The sequence below is a fragment of the Carya illinoinensis genome, chromosome 5, assembly GCF_018687715.1.
Source record: "Carya illinoinensis cultivar Pawnee chromosome 5, C.illinoinensisPawnee_v1, whole genome shotgun sequence".
NCBI classification, from domain to species: Eukaryota; Viridiplantae; Streptophyta; class Magnoliopsida; order Fagales; family Juglandaceae; genus Carya; species Carya illinoinensis.
This window is the reverse complement of record NC_056756.1, coordinates 5,870,792-5,886,861: the sequence shown is the minus strand read 5'-3', so window position 1 is coordinate 5,886,861 and position 16,070 is coordinate 5,870,792. Positions and strand designations below refer to the sequence as shown.

The 16,070-nt window shown below is 37.9% G+C and overlaps 1 protein-coding gene across 1 annotated transcript; it reads right to left on the bottom strand.

Annotated features, from left to right (window-relative positions):
* Positions 1-1,168: 1,168 nt before the first annotated feature.
* Positions 1,169-12,053, bottom strand: LOC122310905 (ATP phosphoribosyltransferase 2, chloroplastic). Its single transcript, XM_043125150.1, has 11 exons — positions 11,678-12,053; positions 11,529-11,588; positions 11,082-11,195; positions 10,267-10,332; positions 10,067-10,174; positions 9,856-9,939; positions 3,402-3,503; positions 3,144-3,257; positions 2,987-3,067; positions 2,637-2,756; positions 1,169-1,820 (listed from the first exon to the last, which is right to left on the bottom strand). Exons 1-11 carry the CDS (start codon positions 11,906-11,908, stop codon positions 1,725-1,727), a joined length of 1,176 nt encoding a protein of 391 aa, XP_042981084.1. The 5' UTR covers positions 11,909-12,053; the 3' UTR covers positions 1,169-1,724.
* Between the last annotated feature and the right edge of the window lie 4,017 nt (positions 12,054-16,070).

Below are 16,070 nucleotides of genomic sequence, written 5' to 3'. Positions count from 1 at the left end.
AATGGAAAGTGTGAGAGAACATATATAATGGATCGATTAATTAATTAAACAGAAAACAGATAGGACATGAATCTCTTATTATAAGCCAGTCAATAGTCTGGCTTATTAAATCAGCAAGAAGAGTACTGCAACCAAAAGAAATGAAAATCATGTTAGTGTGCAGTGAGAATGTATTTCTCAACAGTGCGCCAGCATCAGTTGAAAAGATCAAGTGGTTTAGTACATTTTAATTTCTTTCTTAAATTCAGGACCTAGATGTGCAGAAGGATAAAATATAGATCAAAAACTGAAATCAATAGAGAATCATCAACTTGAGCAAACGGTACAAAATCGTCTCCATAACATAACAAAATGAAACAGCAATCATACATTGGAGAATGCAGCGGTGAGTGGTGACTCACCGACGCTTTTCATAGATTCATCTTCTCAAAATCCCCCATATTTGGGAAATCTGAAAGATCAAAGGATAATACGTACATGAAGACAATTAGCAAGGAACTTAATATAGCAGCAAGCTTCAGTTTGCTATTTGCAACAATGCCTTACAGCAAGATGACAAAAATATACATAGATCTGCTAGCTAGCCGCAATCGTCTCTTTTATAATAAGCAGCGGACCCTATAGTTATAATCCATCTCCGTGAGTCTGGCAGAGAAGTTCTGCAGGCCGACTATGTAAGAGATGCCGCCATTGCATTTTATACAACTTTAACCCTATGTGTCACCATATATGGAGGGTCTTGGAATCACTTTGCCAATAATTAGCTAGGGTGTATCGATCGATCTGCGTCTGTTCAAGAGAAGGGGTATTGATCGGATGTTTAGGGGAGGCTACGTTTATGTTTTCTTGCATGGAAAAATTGTTATACGGAAGACTTGGACAGTCGAAATATCATTTAAATGTCACTTGAGAATAGAGAATATTCATTTAATACAAAATATGTATTGTTTTGATCATTTTACTTACCAAACTAATAACTCACTCGAAAACATGATGACTCAGTATTTAATGCTCTTCATTTCTTTTTTCTAAGCGTAATAAAATACTCCTCGTTAATTATTCCGAAAGTTTGATCTAGACCTCCACATAACAATTTATGTACAATGTATTTGGGCCGCTGAAATCAAATTTCCACATTGGAGAGCCGAGAAGATAAAATTGGTAAAGATTGACTTTAAATTATTCCCTTAAGTTCATTGAGCAATGACCGGAGATCCAAACGCATCGTTGGCCAGATGCTTTTATTTAACTTTACATTATTCCCTTAAGTTCATTGATCAAGACTTCTATCCGACTATCCTTGCGAAACATTACCATTAATGGAGAAAACACTTTTTTTTAGGGGAAAGAAACAGAAAACAGCCTGTCACCTACTATAGATTTTGCGTTCAGCTTGTTCTACCCTTATGCATCTTTGCAAATGATACACTCCATAGTTAAAAAAACTTAACAAGTACCGACTCAAAATGACACAAGCATCGTCTACCAGACACCACACCTGAATTCAGAACCACAATAAACAGCCCAAAAGGCATAATAGACTGGAAAGGACTAAATTCAAGCTTGGAGAAAAACTAGCTCCATTTTGGAGTCCCTTCATAAAAAATGTAGGTCAACGGAGAAAAAACTCCACCCCTTCCATGCTGCATCAGCCAATACCTAGATAATTAATTTCACCAGGTGGATTTAATGGAAGCTTGCAAAAGGGCATAGACAACAATAGACTAAAGCCCAAGCTTGGTGAGAAGCTCACGCCATCTTGGAGTCTCTTCATCAAAAATGTAGGTCAACGGAGAGATGAGAACTCCACTTCCTCCAACCTGCATCAACCAATACCCAAACAATTAAGTTCCTCGGTGGATTTCTGTTTGGGGACTCTCAACCAATCAAGTTATCACGGGACCAGATAAAAATATCACCAACGGAATGGGCACAACAATATGGCAAGCCCAATAGAAAGTAAAATACGAGTGTTCCAACACTGAAAACTCCGTCGGGCATGATACGCACCAGTCCAGAGAGCAAACATTCTCCATGTGGCATTTGGAGAGATTGAAAAACCAGTTTAAGTTCACATTGCAAATAGTTATCAAATAGGCTTTGTGGAATGAAGTTTTTGCTAATTTGGGATTGGCTTGGGTGACACCGAGATTGGAGAGGCATTCGGGATAACTCTCAAATTGCATCCATATGGAAGATGGTGCATTTGGATGAGCTTTTGATGGTGCATTTGGAGGGTGAGGAATGATAGAAGCTTTGAAGACTAAGAGCAGTCAATGGATGAGCTTAGAGAGTACTACTACATCTACAAAGAAATTACACAAAATAATCCCACAAACTGATGCGGTTTCATCTAAACTGTTAGATCTACTTTATAATAAAAGTAACTTTACAATATGACGATTCACATCAAGTCACATCAGTTTGTGGGGTTGCTTTTGTATAATCCTTTTGCAGCTAGAGTTTTTTCCTTCCTAATATTACTAAACTAGCATGCTTAGTCATTGCTCTTATATATGTCCCCTATACTTGGGCTTTTGTCTAATCTTTTGATCAATAAAAATTTTGTTTACCGATCTCATAAAAAAATAAAAATAAATAAATAAATAAAAAGTTATCAAATAGTATAGACTCACCGCTCTCAGTTGTTGGACAGACTTGTAGAGTGCCTTTTTCGGTACGCATATAACAATTGCATAGTAATCTACTTCTACCCTCCCATCATGTTTACAAAATACTGGACTTACAGTGGGTCCCTGCACATATAACCAAGCATTTAGAAGAGTTCTTGATGCTCACAAAAAGTCAGCTTGCAGCCAAAGAAAAAAACTCTTCACCACCACATCTCTAAATCATGATTTAGTGTTTATTTATTTATTTTTTTGATAAGTAAGAAATCATGATTTATTGTTGATGGACCTGAATAATGAGAATCAAAAGTGGAAATCATGTGGGGAAGAAAAGTGACTTCATTCCAAGAGCAAACCTGCAGTCCAGATAATGATGGCTGGCTCAGCACTCTCTCGGCTACTTCTTCTGCACTTCTTCCCCTCATGTTTGCAGTAACCTGCCAACAAAGTATGTAAGAAACCAAAAAATGAAGAAAATTTGAAATCAACCACAGCATAAGAAACATGGCATACTGTGAATTGACCAACTGCCCTCAAATGTGCTTCTAATCTTTCAAGAATCTCGTGTGTTGTGTCCAATGCACCTTCCCGTTGGATCAGTGATTTCCGGCTTGCAACAAGAACAGCCTCAAGAATAATCAAACATTTTGGTAAGACTAGATTTAATAAAACAAAATATAAAATCAGGTGCCTTCAGACTATCTTTTAATAGCATTATAGAAACTACAACATGACATCTTGTCATGGCCACCCAGGCCCAAGATAGCTTACCTGGCTTTCCAACACTACTCCACCTTCAATTTCTTTCAAGTTGTTTTCTCTCAAAGTTGTTCCGCTACTCACTAGGTCCAAAATAGCATCAGCTATCCCCATCTAAATTAAGAAGAAAGACAAATAGCCAGCATTAATATCATAATGAGATAGCATGAATTTATTATCCAGATAGCTACCCTTTATAGAACTGTAATCAAAACATATATTTCTTTATGCAAGCGACATCATTATCTTATATTATGCAGGTCATAAACCACAACGCAAACAATTATGATAGGAAGAGGATATAACTAAATATGATTTATTATTCTTTTCCTTCATTGTTCCACTACAAGAACTGAAAACTCAGCCCTGCAACTTCCTTCAAAAGCTGCCTACACCTCTACGCTACAACCACTTTGACCAATAGGATATCAGAAGTGCTGAATCTTATCAAGGAAGATACTATACAAAAAACTAGAAGGACTAGAATATGATGATGGATTGACAGCAACCCATGGCAGAGCCCTTAGAAGGACTCACCCATGGAACCTAAACCCCCAGGGAGACTAGAACAGCAAACCACCGCCATGGTCTCCCACTTAAATCGCAGTTTGATCCCAAGGGGAATCAAGTCTATGACATGGGGCTCATGCATACAAGTTAGCCCTTTCCACTTGGGCTACCCACTAGTGGGCGTCTAAACTGAAAACTTTTTTTTGATAGATAAAAGAAGTTTTATTGATTCTCATAAATAGACAAAACCCAAGTACACAGGGAGTATACAAGAAAAGCCTAGTTACAAAAACTACGTGCTATGGATAGTAGCATACAAATCATTAAGACCCGTTCCATTCCATGCAATAGAATGGGCCCAAAGCAACAAAGTATGAAAAAAGTAATCCCTAAAGCTGTCCAGGGAGCGTTCCTTATCCTCAAAACAACGGCCATTTCTTTCGTTCCATGTGCACCACATTAGCATAAAGGTATCATCTTCCATACAGAAGCAATCTGGCGATTGCCCCTAATCCTTTGCCAACAAGACAATAGGTCTATCACCCTCTTGGGCATGACTCACACAATGTCAAGCCTCGAGAAGATTGCATCCCATAAAGCCTTAACTACTTCGCAATGAAGTAAAAGGTGATCCACTGATTCGCCGTTACGTTTGCACATGTAGCACCAATCCATTATATAAAATCCACGCTTTCTTAGTTTGTCGATTGTTAAGATTTTACCATGGGAGGCCACCCAACCAAAAAAAGAGACTTTGAGGGGAACATTACTCCTCCAAATACTCTTCCAAGGGAAAGCATTGGAGGGAATGGGTCGACGAGGCTTTATGGTATGAACGAATTGAGAATTTATTCTTTCTTGTGCCAGTCCAAAGTAGTTTGTCCTCCCTTCCTGCCCTTAACTTCAGCGAATATAGCACTCTATAGAACTCAGCGATGTCCCCCATCTCCCAATCTTGTACAGCTCTAGTAAAACTCACGGACCAAGTGATGGAGTCAGAATTATTACACATATTATCAGCCGATAATGTACTCTTAATAAGGGTGATTCTCCCGCCCTTAGACAAGTAGATTCTCTTTCATCCTGCTAGTTTGCCTTCAATTTTATCCACAATCCCTTCCCACATTACCTTCGAATTATGGGGGGCCCCCAAAGGAGTCCAAGATGCTTCATTGGCAAGGATGCGGCCTTGCATTCCCAGATGGCTGCCACCTCCCCTAAATTGTTAACCGAGCCGACGGGAAATACTTTCGACTTAGGTAAGTTCACCTTGAGACCAGATACAGCTTCAAAGCAAAGAAGGAGTGCTCTAAGGGAGCAGATCTTATCCAGATTTGGATCACAAAAAATCAACGTATCATCGGCGAATAAGAGATGAGAAACCATCATGCTTCCATGTGTAGAACCACCCACCTAATAACCCGAGATGAAGCCTGTAGCCACTACCCTGTCCAACATTCTGCTCAGTACATCCATGACAAGGATGAATAAGAGTGGGGATAGAGGGTCCCCTTGTCTCAAACCCCGAGAGCTGTTGAAGAAACCTTCAGGGGTGCCGTTGATCAAAACAGAAAATCTGGCAGTTGTAATATAGTGTTTGATCCACTGACACCATCTTGTCCCAAAGCCATACCTGCTAAGAATATACAACAAAAAATCTCAGTTCACATGATCAAAAGCCTTTTCCATATCCAGTTTACACAAGATACCTGGAGTGCCGGTTCTAACTCTGCTCTCTAGACATTCATTGGCAATGAGGACCGAGTCTAATATTTGCCTTCCTTTTACAAAGGTGTTTTGTGACTTCAAGATTATTTTCCCCATGACTTAGCTCAACCGCTTCGCTAGGACTTTAGAGATAATCTTGTAAACCCCACTTATCAAACTTATAGGTCGAAAATCATTCACTTCCACTGACCTTGCTCTCTTGGGAATGAGAGCGATGAAAGAAACGTTTAGGCACTTCTCAAATTTCATAAAAGAGTGAAATTCCAAGAAAACCTTCATGATGTCCTCTCTGACAATTTCCCAACAAGCATGAAAGAAAGCCATTGAAAAGTCATCTGGTCCTGGGGCTTTATCTTTATTCATACCTTTTACCACACCAAGCACTTCATTTTCTTCGAAGGGCCTCTCCAACTAGGCCGCGGTTGTCTGGTCGATGGAATCAAAAGTTAGGTTGTCCGTATTGGGTCTCCAAAGGTACTGCTCTGTCAAAAGCTTCTCATAGGAGTGGAAGACATGGTTCTTAATTTCATTTCTACCCGATATAACCCTGCCCTCCTCATGAAGGACCTCTATAGCGTTGTTCCTTCTATGAGAGTTTGCAACCCTATGGAAAAACTTTGTGCTCCTATCCCCTTCCTTTAACCAAAGGGCCCGTGATTTTTGCCTCCACAAGATTTCCTCCATGAGTGTGATTTTTTCCAGCTCAGCAAGTACAACAATTCTTCTAGTCCTATCCTCAAAAGATAATGTCATATCTGCTTCTCTCTCATCTAGCTGTTGTAACTCCGTAAAGAGTTTGTCCCGCTGGTCTTTGATGCGCCCAAAGACTTCCAAATTCCATTTTCTGAGATCATTCTTCAATGCTTTAAGTTTCCCTGCTAAGACAAAACTGAGAGAGCCTGTGAGTTGATAAGACGTCCACCACGAACGGATTTTTTCAACAAATCTGTCTATCTTTAACCACATGTTCTCGAACTTAAAGTATCTGCGTCCCTCCTGAAGACCTCCACAATCTAGTAATATGGGGAAATGATCCGAACACAATGCCGAGGAAGCCGTTTCTGACACAAATTGGGAAAGTGAGTCTCCCAAGAAAGAGAGACAACAAACCTATCCAGTCTCGACCAGGCCCTTTCATTTGACCAAGTGAAGTCTCCCCCTGCCAAAGGGAGATCCATCAAGTCTAAGTCAGAGAGAAGGGCTGAGAAGTCAGCCATAGTTGAGCCCATATTAGAAACCCCCGACCGCTCACTCAGCCCCCAATACACCACAGAATATCCCACCAACTACATAGACCATCTAACTCATCCCAGAGTAGTTTTCTGCTACTATCATCATTTGGTCTGTAAACTCCTGCAAAACCCCAAACAAAGTCATCATCCACATTCGAGAAAGAGCATGCTAACGAAAATTCCCTGACATAGTCCTCCACGAAGTTGACTACACGCTTATCCCACATTAATAGGATACCCCCTGAAGCACCCTTAGAAACAAGGGTGGTCCACCTTCATAAGGGCAATTCCACAAGATTCTGATTATGTACCTGTCGATAAATTTTAATTTTGTCTCCTATAAACAAATGATATCCGCTTTCCAATCCCGTAATAAATTCTTCACTTTAAGGCACTTGTTCAGGTCATTCAAGCCACGAACGTTCCATGAAAGAATCTTAGACTTCATGGATCACCAAGATTCACCCTATCCTTGTGCCGTCCCCTGCACGCTCTACCCTCCCGTGCATCATAGTTTATGGAGCAAGCAAGTCTCTTGAGCTCCCTATCATTCTTCATCGCTGATCTAGCAAGTGGCCTGATTTTATTGCGATGAGGAGAGCTTGCAGCTGATACTCATAGCCCTCGCAAGACATTCCTAAATAGTAACTCATATCCTTAACCTTCTGAAAAATCCAATCAACATGTGGATCAGCTGAAGGTGCTGTTGGTGGCAGTGAGCATATGGGACTTGGTGTATCCGCGGGTTCATACAGATCAGTTGCAAGTGAGTCAGCCCCAAATTCCTTGCATACCAACTGAAGATCTGATCCGTACAGTAGCCCTTCATCCGAAGTACTCCCATCCACAGAGGAGTTTTCAACCTCTTCCAGATCAATTTCTAGGATCCTAGAGAGTGTCTCAGAGAAGCCCAAAGAGTGATTAGGAGCATCAGAAGCATCTCCCACGTTTGGCCCCAGCGGAAAGGAAAATTTCAAGCCACTAGCACTGCTATCGGCAAGGGTGGAGACCAAAATAGGAGCCGAATGGTCGACGGTGACCATCGGCCCTTTCTGTGGCAGTGGGGAAGATTCGATGGCCTGAGAGCCACTGATGGAGTCCAGACGCGTAGCCTCTACGGAGGAGAAAGGCTCAAAAGAGGCCTTTGGACGTTGTCCTCCCAAAACCGAGGCAACCACCGTGTTCGTCGGTGGTTTTTGTGCCAGGAAGGTGGTCGGGGAAGTCGCCAGCAGAATCTATGCCGGTGGGTCGCAGTTAGCTGATATATTGGTTAACTGGTTGAAGACATGTGGAACCCGTGTGTTTGCGCCGGTGGATGGGCATGGGTTCACATCCCGTTGGGTCGGGCCTATGTTTTGGATGGACCGGCCCATGGGGCCCCATCCGGTATTCCACAAGTCTCGGCCCGTGGGCTTATGGGCCGCGGGTCATGGGAATTAAAAACAGTGGCCCATGACTAATCCGTGGTTTTAAAACGTGACTGTTGACCCAAGCACTCCCCATCCTTTGACCCGTGGATGACCAACTCCCCTTCCTTTGACCCAAGCACATCCCTTCCCAAAATAGGAGTGGTGTCTTCGGGAATCCGCATAGCTACAGCTGTGTTAGACATGATCACCTTGTTCAGTCCCATCACCATGCTCAGTCCCAGATCAACCTTTTGTATTAATAAAGAAACTTCTTCTAGTACACCAGAAAGTTGTGCTTTGACAGCCCAAAACACGCCTTCTACCTCTCCCAACTTTTCACCACTGTTAGAAAATGTCCCCACGTCCACTGAGTAAAGACCAGTAGCTTCTTCCTTCATTTCCATAGCAGAACTACACTCTGCTGCAGAACCTACAGCCATGGCATAAGATTTCGAGGCATGGACAGACTTTCCATCCCGTCGCGAGACTCTATCTAGTTGCACCATTGTGCGCTCAGCAGCCTTTTTGAGGTTATAAGCAAAACCCTCCCAACCACTACCCTTTACACCTTCAAGAATGATTAGAGAACCTCCTCTCCTGCCATTGTCAAATTCCTCCAAGAGGAGATAACTGCCTCTAGAGTTTCTGAGAAGCTACAAAGTAAGAATTCCATTGCCCACCCTCTGTTTTTTGAAGAAATCATTTTGCCACCTAGTTTTGATGGCTTCCCCCACCATTTTAACCACCCATGAAGCTACCGAGCCATTTAAGAGAAGAAACATGGTCAAGCGTATGTTCCTCTCTGTGATACGAAAGCTATTGCCACCCACTTTCGAGAAGATGAAAGTTTTTTATTCCACCGCAAAGTGGTCTAAGTTCTTCCATCTTAAAACTTAAAACTAAGAACTGGAAAAAGAGAGGTCTAGGAAAAGATAGAAGGTCTAGTACTACTAAGATATTCCTAGTACTTTTATGTCCATAAGTTGTTGAAGCATTCACGATTATTATCATTGTGGTAGGTTGTCACCTAAAAACAACATAAGGAAAAGGGAAGGTGAGTAAAGAAGAAATGGGCAATAATTTCACTTCGTGTGGAATAAAAGATGAGCATTTGAGGAAAGACAAATAACAGGTCAACTTATATTCTTTATACTTCTATCTTGCAACTCGTGGTGCGGTTTTGTACTATCTATTTCATTTTTCTCCATATCACCTCATGTGTGATGCAAAAATATACAAGGAGAAGCATTTAGTACAAAAGCCAGCTGACCAACAAAGATACACTAACTCCCCACTCCCCCCCCCCCCTTCTCTCTCTCTCTCTCTCTCTCTCTCTCTCTCTCTCTCTCTCTCTCTCTCTCTCTCTCTCTCTCTCTCTCTCTCTCTCTCCCCCACCGTTTACATCGTAGCATGAAAAAAATCCACACACCTCCCTTATACCATTGCAAATCCTAAAGAGTATAGTTGATATTTGAAGAGGGGCAATTAGAGGGCAGTCGGCAATTCTCTTGTAAAATGAGGAAAAAGACAAACAACAAAAAGAAAGATAGAGAATCTCTAACTATTTGGTCAAAATGTGTATCTCACCGCAGGAGCTGCCTCCAATGCTCCATCAGCAGTTGAAAAGGTCACGTGCTTTATTCCATTTTCTTTCATAAATTTGGGACCTAGCTGTGCAAAATAATAGATCAAAACTAAAATTAACATAGAACAATCTACCAAGAAGCTAAAAAAAATGTTTCCAAAAAATAATCAGTAAGCACTAACAGAATTCAACAAAATCAGACACAGATCATACATAGGTGAATCCAGTAGCAACTCGCAGGGGCTTTTTAACAGTCCATTGAGGCATTTTTGCCAGCTCTTTCATAGAGTTTATGTTCTCAAAAATCCCATATTTGGGAATCTGAAAGAACAAAGAATAAATATAGATAATTAACAGTAAGCTTTATAAGATGAGCAGCACAATTCAGTTAGCTATTAGCAAGAATGACTTACTGCAATGGATAAATGGCAGTCTCCATACTCAAGAGCATCATGAACAAGAATAAGATCTTTGTTCCCCTGACAGAAGTACCAAATATTAATATGCATTTTCTTACCCTGATTCTTGACATGGAAACATATTAACATATGCATAGTAAATTTATTTCGATAATGACTCTATGATACAAAAATATATTTGATCAGCTAACTCCAATCATTCCCTCTCATAAGGTATCCAACCCTATAGATAGTATCCATCTCCATGAGTTTTTGCATGGCAGGGAAACCAGCCAACAATGGGATTCATTGCGTTTACACACCTTTATCCCTTGCTATCAGCACATGGAGGGTCTTCAAGGCACTCTGCCCATTTTCCAAGGTGTTATCTACATGCACAGGTGTGTGTTAACAACAAAGGGAGGAATACAAGTCAAGAGGGTTAATGGGTGTGTCTGTGTGTGAATGCAAGACATATAATTTTTGCTCTTGAAAATATTCCTGCGTGCCAAGTCATGATTGAGTTTCCGAGCTTATGAGGACTGTGGATTAAACTAGTAACATTGGGTATCTGACCTATGTGATTTCTATATCATTTTTCTCTTATATACTTCTTGTGTACTTGGGCTATGCCTATTTACTTGTCAATAAAATCTCTTATTACTTATAAAAAAAAAAACACAGAGAGAGAGAGAGAGAAATTGCTACTTAAAAGAAAAGAAAAAAAATTGATATCTAGATCATTGGTTATGAATATCTCATAAACTAGGTTGGGGGTAGAACACAGATCCAAGCCTGAGGCCCAATGCTTTCATAAAAGGAATGCTTACTTGGCCATATTCACTGACTGTATCTAAGCCCACGATACCAAGGTCTAGGTCTCCAGACGACAATTTCCGAACAATGTCTTTTGGCCGCTGAAACCAAACTTCTACGTTGGAGAGCTGCAAAATAACTTAACATATAAACATTTAACAACACAAACAGTATTTACGAGCAAAAATATAAAATGTGATGTATTAAAATAAAAAATCTATATCAAACTTAGTTCAAAAAGTAAGTACTTAAAATTTCCATTAGATTGTTTCCACACTGTAATCATGCATGAATATGTGAAGAACCAGCTCAAGAGAACAAAAGCTTTCTTTTGCGGAAAATACAATGGCACAGCATACACCGATTGATTTTAAGGGCTTTTTCAATGCTTTCCCCTCTACCGACTAGGTCAAATAGTAACAAAACAAATCGATTTGTCAAGGAAAAGGAAAATGCCGCACCTGAGGAATTTGTGCAACATATTGTCGAGGATTGACCTGCTTGACAGACAGTTGACAATCCTTCACAGAAAACAGTCATCAAGAAAATATCATAACACATTTTTCGGCATTTTCTCTTGAACCAGATAATAAAACAAATGAGAGGATACCTTGAGAAGATCGAGCGTATCGGAGGCCATGCGGCCTTTGCTTGGGAGGCCTACACGGATGACGTTCCTCTCGGAGGCCCCGCCGTCGTCTACTGGCCCATTCACCACCGCCACCTGGAACTGCGAGGCGCAGCACCAAATGGTTCGTCTTACTGAAATGCGGGAGGACGAGAAGATCGGTGGGGATGGCACTGGGGACGAGAGGCGCGGCTGCAGCATGGAAATGGACATGGCTGCTCCGCTCACTTCACTTGCAAGCACGAGCTCTCCCTGTGCGCCGCTTTCGAACTTGGAATCCGGAGTAGGGCGTTTAGGTATATGCCTAATTACGCGGTGCTACGGGGATCATAAAACCTCTGCGGTAGTCTTTGTACAGTGATTCAGTGAATTGTTCCAACTATCTAACCCGGCCACTTAAAAGAAGCCACGTCGTTTCCTCAATCTTTAATGCGATTGCCTTGCGGTTTGGCTCTATAAATTCACGGTGCCGCACCGGATTTTATATAATTCGAGATTTATTATATGATTTTGATTAAAATATTTTTTAGATCTGAATTTTTATTTTTAAGAAAAATATTTAAGGAATAAATAGTAATTTTTCATATTTTGAGAATTATCATTTATTTTTTTTTATTTTTTATTAATATTTTATTCTAATATATAAAATAAATTATTTTTTAAATTATCTTTGAGAATTATTATTTATTTTTTAATTATTTTTTATTAATATTTTATTCTAATACATAAAATAAATTATTTTTTAAATTATCTTTACTTTCTATCATATTCATATTTATCATAATTTTAAAAATAATTTAAATAATTACAAAAATATAAAAAAAAAATTTATAAATATTATCTTAACCACAAAAAATTTATTTAAATTTTTGTTTAAAACATTTACTAGAGTAATAATTCAAAACATAATAAAAAAAATTGAGTAGTTAAGTTCGTAAATAAAAATGAAAAAAATAATAAATAAAGAATAGCAAAATATTATTTTAATAGAATAGAACAAATATAAGAAATAGGATGTAAGAGGTTTTTGAAAGATAAGTAAAATTTAGGAAAAAATTTTAGGAAATGTCATTTTTAGCTAAATTATAAAGAATTTTATGAGAACCTAATGTGAATGCTCCAATTGAAAAGTATTTGTAACAGTCTGCCAGAAATTCAATTGCGAAATTTCTATTGGTTTTAAGAATCTCATGAAAACCCCATAAGTTTTCACAAATCCATTAATCGTATAGGTTTTAGTCTAACTACATAGTTAGTATTATTACTCACTACAGTATCAGAAGTGTGTTTTTGATTATTGGAGATAGTTAGAAGTGTCAAAATGTATTATGATTTGTGTCATTAGACTCGGTGGGTTATTTAAGATCTTATGCTGCAAAAACTTTTTTTCATATTTTCAGACGAAAAGTCTATTAAAAACTGTCGATATTATTGGGTAAAAATATCTTTAACTGATTTTGTAAATATTATTGGATAAAAATATCTTGAACTGATTTTTGTGGATATTATTGGATAAAAATATTTTAAGCTAATTTCGTGAATATTATTGAGTAAAAATATATTGAGCTGATTTTTGTGGATATTATTAGATAAAAATATCTTAAACTGATTTTTGTGGATATTATTGGATAAAAATATCTTAAACTGATTTTTGCGGATATTATTAAGTAAAAATATCTTGAGCTGATTTTTATAGATATTATTGGGTAAGAAAGACCTACACTCAACCCTCCCTTCAGCCTCACCATCTTCCATATTTTATGCATAAATACATCCAGCCACTCCCTACGAAATCATCTTCCTTTATACATTTCATTGAAAGAACACCAAACACTCTCTCGGATAGCTTTTAGGTATTCTTTTGCATGCCCATTTCAACACTTTTGTAAGTATTTTATCATAAAGTCTCATTCATATAAGTTGTTCCTTTTTTAGTCTCGTTTACGTGGATATCTTATTTGTTCCATTTGAAAATCATTTGGTCAATCAAATATTATTTAAACTCTAAAAAGGTCATTCTGGGAGATAAACTGGAGAATATGTTATATTTTGGAGTTTTTGACCAAGCTAATGGATAGATCTTGGTCTGAAATTTTTATGAAGTATTGTTAACATGTGTATATGATTATTGGTTGAAGATTTGTTACATGATTAAAAGTTTTGATAAAATATTTTCTTAAATCTCGAAACTTAGAAATTGAAAGAGGAAAAACAGTTTCTATTTTGAAAAAGTTGAAAATTTCGACCCTATGGAGTTTTAATAGTTGTGATTAGTTTTAAATTTTTCTAAATTGATATTTGACTTTAGGATAAAATTTACATGAGACATGTAAATTTTGGTAACTTTTGGAGTTAGCATGCAAAATCTTTAAGTTAGGGATAAAATGGGCATTTTCCTATATGTAGAGAGTAAAATTGAAATTTTACTCTTTAAGTTAGTATTTTTCATATTTTAAATTATTAATGATTTAATTCTAATTTTTAGAATCACTAATTACAGTTCCTCGCGATCGCGCTTGAAGTTTTATAAGAAACGCGAATATCGAGGTAAGTTAGCTTTTAACTTACTAGCAGTTTGCTATGTATGTGTGCTAAGTAAATGAACTACAGTGTATGTATGTGTGTTATCATATATGACATGCCATGTCATACCAAGTTATCACATATTTGTCTGTCACACATAATTTATTCTATCATGAGTTTTCATCTGTTACACAAGATATTCTGTCATTTATTACTATACATTGCAAGTACATCATGTTAAATATGTCATCTATTACATGTATGTCAAGTCATGTCATATTCACTGTTGTAAGTATGTCATGTTAAATATATTGTCTATTACATGTTATGCTATGTTACGAAATGTTTCTATCTCAAGTACGTCATGTCTTTCAAGTTACGTTCAAATTTGTTATGTCTAGGATACTCATGATGAAATTATTATGATTGTCCGAGCATCTCTTTTTGTAATTCACGCGAGGTACTTTAGGCGAAATCATTTTGATTGTCAGAATTCAGTTCAAGTTTAGTTATGCTTTAATTACTTATGTATGAGGTCACAGCAATTGTGAGGCATATACTACATGAGACACAACAATTGTGACATGTAGAATACATGGGGCCATAACAACTGTGGAGTATGTATTTAAGCAATTAAAGAATAAGTTTCAAATCAAGTTTATGTCATATCATGTTATGTTCACATACATATTATGTTCGTGTTCAAGTTCATATTAAGTTAAGCTTAGTTTACATTTCAATTTAAGTTATATCAGTTATATTATGTTGTACGCCAAGTTATACTTTGATTACTTATGTATGAGATTACAGCAATTGTGACGCATACACTACGTGAGATACAATAATTGTGACACGCAGAATACATGGGGCCACAACAATTGTGGAGTATGTATTTAAGCAGTTAAAAAATAAGTTTTAGGCACACGAAATATGGGGTCACAGCAATTATGACGCGTACACTACGTGAGACACAACAATTGTAACACGTAGAATACATGGAGCCACAACAACTGTGGAGTATGTATTTAAGCAGTTAAAGAATAAGTTTCAGATCACGTTCATGTTAAGTCAAATTTAACAGCAAGTTCATGTTAAGTCAAGTTTCAGATCAAGTTCATGTCAAGTCAAGTTCAGTTCATGTTTCAATTTAAGTTATGTCAGTTATGTTATGTTATACATCAAGTTGTGCTTTAATTACTTATGAATTTGATTATGTATTTATGCTTTTACTGTTATCCATGCATCATTAGCCTGTGTGGAACTTGTTTGTTAACTTACTGAGATTTGTAATCAAATTTCATTTTGGTAGTCCCAACTACCATTCCTCTCGAATGGTAGATCTTGTTACAGGACCTGAAGGAGAATCAGGAGCTGACCAATTAGACACAGTTGACTGAGCAACGGTGCGACATCAATGTTAATATAGTAGTTAACGTAAATTACTACTTATACGATGGAGTTATATCTCCAGTACTTTTTGGATAATAACCATTTTGGACTAGTGTTGTGATCTTAGTTGTTCAATAGGTCTTTATGTATGAAGTATGTTTTAAGCATTTGAGATATTTTCAATTTAGTGTATAGTATTACTAAGTCAAAAAAATTTATCCGCTGCGAATATTGCATAATGTTAGACGCATATTAGGAACATTGTTTCTTATATGTCATAAACGGGGGCAGGTAATCTTGTGTTGCATGTCTCGACGTTTCAAATATCCGTCTGATCCCAAACGGAATTTGGGGACGTCACAGTATTGAAGCGATTTTTTTTTTCATAAGTATTGCAGCAAATTAGAATCTCCCAAGTCCCATAAGATTTAAGTTGAATTTGGGTGTTGAAAAATGTTAAAAT

Bases quoted from the DNA above. Each gene is read 5' to 3' on its own strand.
- LOC122310905 (XM_043125150.1), bottom strand. From the start codon at position 11,908: ATGTCCATTTCCATGCTGCAGCCGCGCCTCTCGTCCCCAGTGCCATCC. The intron at 9,940-10,066 runs GTATGATCTGTG...TATTTTGCACAG, and splicing joins TTGCTACTGGATTCACCTAT to CTAGGTCCCAAATTTATGAA. The intron at 2,757-2,986 runs GTTTGCTCTTGG...TTATATGTGCAG, and splicing joins CATCATTATCTGGACTGCAG to GGACCCACTGTAAGTCCAGT.